Below are 9563 nucleotides of genomic sequence, written 5' to 3'. Positions count from 1 at the left end.
CATTAAGATAGTGGACTCTTATAAGTACCTGGGTGTTCACCTCAACAATAAACTGGACTGGACTACAAATACAGACATCCTGTATAAGAAGGGCCAGCGTCGACTCCACCTGCTGAGGAGACTGAGGTCCTTCGGAGTCTGCAGGACTCTGTTAAGGACAGTCTATGACACTGTGGTAGCATCTGCCCTTTTCTATGCAGTGGCCTGCTGGGGGAGTGGATGCACGGACAGGGACAGGAGCAGGATTGACAAAGTGGTGCGGAGGTCTAGCTCCGTGCTGGGAGGTCCCCTGGAGTCTGTGGGGGTGGTTGGCGAGAGGAGGATGTTAGTAAAGCTGACATCCATCATGAACAACCCACATCACTCACTGCATGAGTATGTGAGTGGGCTGAGCAGCTCCTTTAGTCAGAGACTGAAACACCCTCGGTGCAGGAAGGAGCGCTTTCGCAGATCATTCATCCCAACAGCAGTTAGACTCTATAACTCCTCAATCATGATGTCATAAGTCACTGGACACTGTGAACATCCATGGTCACCACTTCATGCATAATGGACCTTCCATGTGTATGGACATGTGCAGGTATATATGTATGTATATGTATACATATGTATATTTAGTTTGTACATGTGTGTGTGTACATGTCTATAAATAGGAATAGTAGTGGTACAAAAACTATATCGCTTGATATAGCTAATGTCTTCCATATTTCCAACCATATACATAATCACATACTGTGTATGCTACCATTGTATATAGTGTATTATACTGTGTGTGCTACCATTGTATATAGTGTATTATCTTACTTTTTTCATTGATTGTACTTATTTGTATTTTTGTATTTCTTTCCGACATCTGTACCTGAGCTGAGGTGACGCAAAAATTTCCCCGTCGTGGGATCAATAAAGTCTTATCTCTTAGGTGTGACCAACAATCTCAGCCGTGGGCAAAAGATGGCACCCAGTTTTATTTACACGGTGCATCAGTGGTGCTGTGTCACTCCACAGCAGCAGTATAACACTCAAACTGCATATAACACTTCCTCTGTGGAGTTTGCATGTTCTCCTGGTGCCTGCGTGGGCACCGGGAGAACCCTGTGGGTACTCTAGCTTCCTCCTACAGTCCAAAGACATGCATGTTACATCAGCTGGTTATTCTAAATTAACCGTAGGTGTAAATGTGAGGATGCATAATTATCTCTCCGTCTGAGTTCTGTGATAGACTCGTGAACCTGTCCTGGGTGTATCACACCTTTCTTTCAGGGTTACCCAGAGTTCTCAGGGCTGTCTTTAAACTTTTTTATCTGCTTTAAATACTATAACAGGGCCTAGCCCATCGTTTTTATGCAGATGACACCCAAATTTACTCACTCATATAAATAATTGAGGTGAACAAATACTGGCGTGTCTAAAGGACAATTTTTTAAATTTTTTCAATGACAGTATGACTGAGGTCATTGTCTTCAGACTCGGTAGTAGTGTTGCCTGTTTTGTAGACCTGGGTCCTCTGCAGGTGTGTGTTAAACCCACTGGATTATGATTACTTGTTTTTTTATTTTATTTTTTAAATTGTTTTGCTGCGTTGTACAGCACTTTGTCAAACCCTGTTGTTTTTTAAAAGCACCATATAAATACAATTAGATTCAATAAAATATTTTAAAAATACAAAAATGCAACATATCGTTTTATACATCATTTTAGGTGATAAAATACACTAAACCAAGAGTATCAGATGAACCAGCTGAAGTAACATTATTTAGTATTCCTATGTTTTTTTTTTATTGGGTCAGCATATTTCTTGTGTGTTTAAGCAGTGATTTGGGAGACAAGTAAGTTTTTTTTAATAAAAACAACAGCACTAATAAAGTACTTAAGAATTAAGAGAACAAAGCATTAGGACATCTAAACCGCTAATTTAGGAATCTCCTGGGGGTAAGCTTTTTATAAGGGATTTCTGTCCAAGTTGCTTGCACCCAGTATTATGGAGTCACAGTGAGGCAAAGGGATCAGAGCTGGTTTAACCTCAAGAAACTGGTCTGGCTATAAATTCACTGGGTCAGTACAGACACCATCCATCTTCTAATTACAGCAACAATCTGGTGTCCGGATCACCTGCATTTCCTGTCTTCTTCTCCACACCAAATGACGACTGTACCGAAGCCGTAATCCCTCTAAGTTGGAAGCATTACGTCTTTTGTGGCTGGTGGAAATCTTGTTTAGGTCTTGATTACTGTGAGATAATGGATAGTAGGATTCTTCAGGATCAAGATTCCCTGAAATAACAGTTTGTGTCGGAGTTCCTGAACAAAAACTGTGAAGATGTGCTGATTTTATACATTTTAACTTAAGCACTGAATCCAAAAAAGATATTGTTGTGTGTCTGACTGGAGGAACCATGAAAAAGGTTTGAATTATTTTAGCTTATCTGGAGGTTAAAGTTAGTTTTGTGTGTGACACATCAGATATGTTGTGTCAAGGCTATCTGCAAAAATAGGTCTCTTCACATGTACAGTAGAAAACTGTGTTGTTCTGCAATGACAAATTAGATGAAGTTAAAAAAATCGGTAGATTTAAAAAAAAAGAAAAGAAAACCGATTAGTGGTATTGTGTTAATAGAACCTGACAAATAACAGATTTTTAAGACTGAAACCAACATATTTAACAATCCGATATATTGGCCATTTTTATTTCTTTCAGAGACCCGAAACATAAAACGATTTCCATAAAATTTGTCACATGCAATTATACCACAAGTCATGCATTACCCATAATGCTCTACCAGACTCTGCTCAGATCAGCTTATTGTTGTAGTTTGTGGAATTTCAAAAGCAGGAAAGTTGCAGAGTGCCCTCTGGTGGACCAACTTTGCAACACTGACATTCCTAACATGGCTGAAGGGTGTTTCTCCTGTCCCTTCTTTACTTCTTCAGTTTTTCATTTATTGGTTATTATAAATATTAATACCTATGTATCAGCTGATATATCACTGCCAGCAACATATTTGTGGGCTTCTTCTGCTATAAACTGTGGGCAGTAAATGTTAAAGAGATCATCAGGATAATTCCTTATAAGTTACGTACTTGTACCTCAGTGGGAGGCTCCTACTCACTTGGAGAAGCCACTGCTCCAAAGAATTCTGTTCACAAATGAAATTATCACACGTGGCTGATTTTTTTCTCTGAAAATGTTTTAGCAGTTAAGATGTATTTATGAATATTTTTGTTTTTATTGCATTGGTTTTGTATTATATAATAATGATGACTTGTTATCATTAAGTTATGATTAATCAGTAAGAGCACCTGCTGTTTTCAGACAATCCTTTGCAGTCCTTATCTCCTCTGCACACCAGTTCCAGCCAGTAGATGGGGGACACACAAGCAAAGGAGGCCATCTTGTATTATACATAATCACCTTTGGTTCCCACTATATTTTTCTTTAAATGTTATTCAACAGCCAAGTTCTGCATACTTATCTAACTTTCACACGAAACTAATCTCTTTCTGTCTGAGGCCCCAATTCTGGAGTAGATGAGAATGGGACCAGATGTTGAGCATCTCATACCTGCTTCCTCAAAATAACGTCACATGCTAATGGGAAGGTGGGGCTGATCACCGACAGGTGTATAAACATTGAATGAAAACACGGAGCGTCACTACTACCCAGTAAAACAGGCAAGTGAGGAACACCCGCATGTACCCCCTGTTCTTTATGCTTTATCTTTAAAAGCTGACAAACTTTTTTTTTTTGTTCTTTACAGGTTGTGGAGAAAAATGAATGCCATCCAGGTGATTTCCCTCACTTTGCTGTCCATTGTGGCTGCCGGTGCTCAGTCTATAAAACCAGGAAGATGCCCCGTGCCTGCCGTTCAGGAGAAATTTGATGCTGCAAGGGTGAATACCAAACTCTTCACTCTGAGCTGTATTTTAATTTATCTTCATTAAGGTAAACTGGAACGTCCAGTGTGCACATCTGTCTCACAAACAAAACCAACTTAACTCCCTCTACAGTATCTTGGTAAATGGCACGAAATCCAGAGACTGTCAAACAGCTTCCAGAAGGGCCAGTGCAGCACTGCCACCTACAGCCTGCAAAGCCCAGGAGTTGTTGGTGTCCTCAACAAGGAGCTGCTGTGAGTACTTCAGTGCCTGAGAGTACTCAGGCACAGAGCTGAGTCTGTTAGTCTGCTCTCCTTTGCTCACTGATCCGTTATTCGAATAATGTTTGTACAAGTCAGAGTCTTTGTCCTGCACCATTTCTCTGGAATACATGTAAAAGATATAGATATGGATATATCCATGGTGCTGTCTGTGGTGCTGGAAGAGCAGACAGATTTGTTATTGGAACCGTGTCCTCTCAGTCCTGCTCTTCAGTCTCTTCTTGGATTTAAAATATCATTCACAATAAATGGTTAATTCCTCAAACCCCAGAATGCATCTGAAAAATATTTTAGGTGAGACACAGTTTAGGTTTTACCATAATGTATAACCAGTAAATGAATAAGTCTATAGAGAAGATGGATTCATTCTAAAATGAATCCAATCCATAAAAGTTTACCACTCCAGCTCAGTTTAAATGACTCTGTGGACTCAGTGGTGTTTAATCGAGCCTTCTGCTGACACTTTTTTTCAGTTCTGTTTTAACACGGTTCTCTCTTGATATTGTGTTTTAATTGTTGTGCAGTGCTTTGCGACTTCCATGTCTGTGAAAAGCGCTACATAAATTAATTTAATAAAGAAAAAAACCCCAGGCTAGTCTGATTGTTAATGGCTGTGGTGTTCTCTGACTACCAGCCCACCCTTTAAGGAAATGACAAATCACCTGCTGACTACAACTCACCAACATTTCCTTTAAGAAGAACTTGAATTTTACATTTACAAACAAATAATACTAAACAAAATGAAAAGTACTTTGAAAGAGTAAATAAGTTGCTTTGACTCTGAACAGTCTGAACATAAAAAGTATTTTTATAATACTATTTTTAAAATAACTTTTCACTGTTTATCTGCTTAAGTCCTGACGGCACCATTGACAGCATCAACGGCACTGCCAAGGCCGCAAGTTCATCTGAGCCTGCCAAGCTGCTGGTCACCTTCTTTGAGGGTATGGACCCTTGTTTTTGTTTTTACACACATATTAAACATTTTAAACCGGAGAGCTGAATTGTACAAAAATCCCTTTTACACACCTCCAGACACTCCCCCTTCCCCGTACTGGGTTCTGTCCACCGACTACGACAACTTCGCCCTGGTCTACAGCTGTACTGAAATCGAATCGTTACATGGGGAGTTCATCTGGATCCTGAGCAGAAATCCCACCCTTCCTAAGGAGACCCTGGAGGAGCTGCAGAGCATCCTGTCCTCTTTTGGAGCCAGTGTGGAGAAGCTGCTTGACACCAATCAGGACAGAGATTACTGCAGAGTCATGCACGAGTAAACATGTGCTGTGGTTATCACTGACCCCATGAAAGGTCAATGCAAAAAAATAATAATAATAAAAAAATTGGGCCTACTGTCAGATATAATACAAGATTAATTAATATGCTAAATCAATGTCTGCTTTAACTCTTCGGGCAATATTTATATTGTTGCACCAATAAAAGTGGACCATCCTCACTGCATTCCTTTTGTTTACTGTCTCAATCTACAGCTGCTGACACTGACACACAACTGAACCAACACACATCTTTAAGTACAGCTGCATTAGAGTGAATTAACTTAATTTGGGGTAACTTTATTTCACTTAATAAATACATTCATTTATGGTAATTTTCTATTTTTAAAGTTGTGCTTTAGTGAAGCTGGGATCAAACTGGGGTACATTTGTGCCTGTGAGCCGGGGGTCAGGGTGGAATTCTTACACATTATTAATGAAGTATTTAAAATTGGGCTTTAAATGACTTTTCTCTCTTTTTTTAGTTTCCTTCACCTTGTTCCATAGAATAGGTTTTTGCTTTTTTATGTCTAAATCTTTTAACTGGAACTGCTCGTTTGTTAGGTTTCATCCTCAGCCTCTTTGCCTTCACTGCTGCTTAATCGAGATGAAATTGGGCTTTTTAAAAAAAAAAAAAAAAAAGTCTGTTTTCCTTCATGGAGCACTTTGTTTTTTAAGTGGCAATAAAAATAAAGTGTATCATTAAGTTGGATTAGGAAAAAAGACAAAAAAAACCTGTCATGTGACTGACAGCTAACTTTGCAACTCTGAAATTAACCAGTGAAAGGAAGAAGGCTAAAAACATGCTTTTAAGAAGGAGTCTAGCCCCATCAGCAGTAAGTAAAGTTGAAACAAAAAGTGCTGAAGGTGAAAGAGAATTGGGACTTTTATCTTTTGGGCATTGTTGGAATTTAAATCCTAGTTTTAGATTTAAAAAGGTGCAGTTTGTGTTTGCAATGTCAAAATGGACGCCATGAATTTTCTTTACACAGCTTTATTGTTGCATTGTCTTTGCATGTAATCATTGTGTCCCCTGCCTCACAGTCCTCTGGGCTGAAGTAGGAGCGTCTGTTAACTGGTTCACTGGTTCACTGGGCTGCAGTAAGTCTCGTCCTGGTTGGTGGGGACCATGTTTTCCACGCTGACTCCGACAGAGTACAGGATGGCGTGGAGCTTCTCGAGGGTCTCCTTAGAGAGGGTGGGCTTCCTGCTCAGGATCCAGGACAGCTCCACGCGGAACAGGCCGTAGTCGGTGCAGCCATAGACCAGAGAGTGACCGTCGTAGTCGGTGGACAGAACCCAGTAGGGCCCGGGAGGAGAGTCTGCAGGAGAGGTGAAAACAGCAGGGATATGTGGCTCACTTGAATCTGTCATGACTGAACTTGAAAGTCATTTATGACAACTTACTGTTGAAGGAGACCTCAAGCTTGGCAGGCTCAGCGGGGTCCTTGACTTTGGCAGAGCCGACGATGGCGTTAACGGTTCCATTATCGCTAATAAAATGAAACATGAAATAGAAATTAATTCTACTCGTGTACTTTCCTTCAATTATATATTTTTTTCTGCAAAATGCTCTCTTTGTATAATTCTGCAACAGTACAAAGGTTCAGCCAGTGACCCTGTGCGTTCATGAGGCATGAGTTTTGTTCAGGGACGTTTAAAACATCTGAAGCAAAAACGTCTAGAATGAGGATTTAAAAAGCAGAAGCAAGCGGTTGTACGGTGTGAAGAATAAAAAGCCCTCCGATTATTACAATTATGTCAAGGACCATGTGTACTTCTGAGTTTATGCAGAAGTTTTCTTAAAAATTAAAACATTTTCAAAATGTCAAATCTAAATGGAGATATTTTAGCTGCTCACAGAAGCTCGGTGTTCAGGACCTCGATGACTCCAGGACTCAGCAGGGTGTAGTTAGCAGTGGCACACTGGCCTTTCTGGAAGCTTGTGGGCAACTTATGAATCTCATACCATTTCCCAATGTACTGCAGAGGAAGCACGAGATTCAGAGAGCCGGTAATTATTATTTTGTGTTTGTAGGAAAAGCAGGTGTATAGATATCAGCTGTATGTCCCACAACATAAACAGCAGAAGAGGAAAAAATTTAGTATTCACCCTGTTGGCATCAAAGTTGGCCTGAACAGCAGGCTGGGGACATTTGCCCAACCTCAAGACCTGAGCGCCGATCGCAACAACAGACAGTAGAGTCAATGCAACCACCTGTACAGGCTTCATCTTCTCACCTCAACCTGCAGAGAATAAAAAACAAACAGCAAGAGTTCACGCTGGAGTTCACTGAACAAAACATGATGTGAGTGTCAGTTAGCGATGGAAAGAGCCAGAGATGTGCAAAGAATGATTAAATGTAGAGAAGAAACATAAAGAATCACGGCCACTGACTGTTTACTCGCAGGTAATCAGCTGTGTGAAAGAACTCAGCCTCTGAGGTTCTTTTAAAGATCCAAATGCTTGCATCGCTTCATTATCGATCATGGGTCCCACCTCTGTGTCATGATAGGGGGCCAGTGTGAGAGCTGGCACCTGTTCAAATAAATACTCTGTTCAAACAGCAGCAGGTTGGTCATGTAATCACATCGTTGTGTTTGTTGGATCTCTTGGATCACCGCTCCCTCCTTCACACTAATTTTTATCCTGAAAGACAGACAACAAATATGAAGATCAACATCAAAATTACTGAAGTTACACTCAAAAAATGATAAGTTAGCAGCTGCTTATTTGCACCTATAAATATTCAAAAAAATTGATTCCCCAAAATGTGATCATAAAAACTAATTTCCTGCACATTTTACAGAAACAGAGACAACACAAGGCTGGACTTTAAACTGAGCCGTTATTTTAAACTTGATTTTACTTAACATGGTTTTAGTTAGAAGTTCCTCAAATATATATATTTTTCATATTTTTCTGCCTTCCTGATCTGTGAGGCACTATAAAGGCACTAACCTGCATGAAAGTTCATACATATTTAGTAATGGAGGAAAGGACCCCAAATGCTGACTCACAGGTAGGCGTCAAAAGAAAACAAGCTTTTGTTCAACTCGAAGGAATAAACGTGGGGGAGCTAGGAGGTAGGGAGCAAAGGATCCCTGACACAGGGTGACACATGGGGCAAACAGGTGGCAGACACAACGGGAACAAATCAGGGATAATGAGACACAGGAAAGTAAAATTAAATAGAAAAAGCATGAGACCAAGGCTACAAAAATAAAACAGGAAGTAACTAAACAGGGGAACATCCTCGACTGAGTCTTGACAATACATGGGGAACACCAAGGAGGCAAGCTAAACTGAAAGAAGGAATATTATAAACATAGCAGCAACAGGAACAAAAAACGAAACACAGCAACTAAGAAACAAACTCAAGACAAAACAGTGATGAATCCAAAACTGTGCCAATGGCCCAGTGACTGTGACACAAAGAAAGTTTGACTTTAAGCTGTTTTAATTTTCACTTTAATTAAATTCAGACAAAAAGAGGGACAACCCTGTGGTTTGGTATAGAAAAGATCATGTCGGTGAAATTTTTTTTATTTATATTGTTTCTGACAGAAAACTGATGATAAACTTCTCCAGTTGAGGAGGAAACAGGTTGCCTGGCACTAAAAAACAAAAAAATGAAATCCAGGAAGTCATACTTGCTAACTGCAGCCCTGCACAACTGCAAATATTTCACAGGAAAGAGGAACGAGACAGAGGAGACAAGGGGGGCACAGTCACTGCTCAAAATACAGTATATGTATTATTATGAGGGTGGCAGACAAAAGCATGGTCCACCAACAGCTCGAAAGGTCATAAATGAGGAGACCAAGTGTGGGAACATGCAACAAGGAGAGGAAACACAATGAAGACTTGTATGAAAACAACAAAAGAAACCAGTGATTCAAATTTATTTGAACCCTTAAAGCGGAGCTAAAAGTTTAGTGATAGAGTGGCTCTGTCCAGACAGACATTTGTTTCATCTACAGAGCTACATCTGATGGAGATTCTCTGGGATGTTATAAAACACATATCATCATACTGAAAAATGAAATGACCCAGACTCTAAAGAGGCTATTTTCAGGGAACCTGAGATGACGTGTAAGATGAAGAGTGTCTGTGTCCTCATCCTACATCAAAC

At 40.0% G+C, this 9563-nt stretch overlaps 2 protein-coding genes across 2 annotated transcripts; one reads left to right on the top strand and one right to left on the bottom strand.

Moving 5' to 3' along the window:
* The first annotated feature begins 3726 nt into the window (after positions 1 to 3726).
* LOC116313467 (apolipoprotein D-like) lies at positions 3727 to 5614 on the top strand. The gene is made up of 4 exons (XM_039602674.1): positions 3727 to 3887; positions 4005 to 4126; positions 5009 to 5097; positions 5189 to 5614. Exons 1-4 carry the CDS (start codon positions 3768 to 3770, stop codon positions 5428 to 5430), a joined length of 573 nt encoding a protein of 190 aa, XP_039458608.1. The 5' UTR covers positions 3727 to 3767; the 3' UTR covers positions 5431 to 5614.
* Positions 5615 to 6405: 791 nt separating this feature from the next.
* LOC116313336 (apolipoprotein D-like) lies at positions 6406 to 7973 on the bottom strand. The gene is made up of 5 exons (XM_031730995.2): positions 7826 to 7973; positions 7541 to 7674; positions 7289 to 7410; positions 6835 to 6920; positions 6406 to 6749 (listed from the first exon to the last, which is right to left on the bottom strand). The coding sequence occupies exons 2-5, from the start codon at positions 7658 to 7660 to the stop codon at positions 6508 to 6510; spliced, it is 570 nt and encodes a 189-aa protein (XP_031586855.1). The 5' UTR covers positions 7661 to 7674; positions 7826 to 7973; the 3' UTR covers positions 6406 to 6507.
* Positions 7974 to 9563: the final 1590 nt, after the last annotated feature.

Source organism: Oreochromis aureus, linkage group 18 (genome assembly GCF_013358895.1).
Source record: "Oreochromis aureus strain Israel breed Guangdong linkage group 18, ZZ_aureus, whole genome shotgun sequence".
NCBI classification, from domain to species: Eukaryota; Metazoa; Chordata; class Actinopteri; order Cichliformes; family Cichlidae; genus Oreochromis; species Oreochromis aureus.
This window is presented reverse-complemented; position numbering and strand designations above follow the sequence as displayed.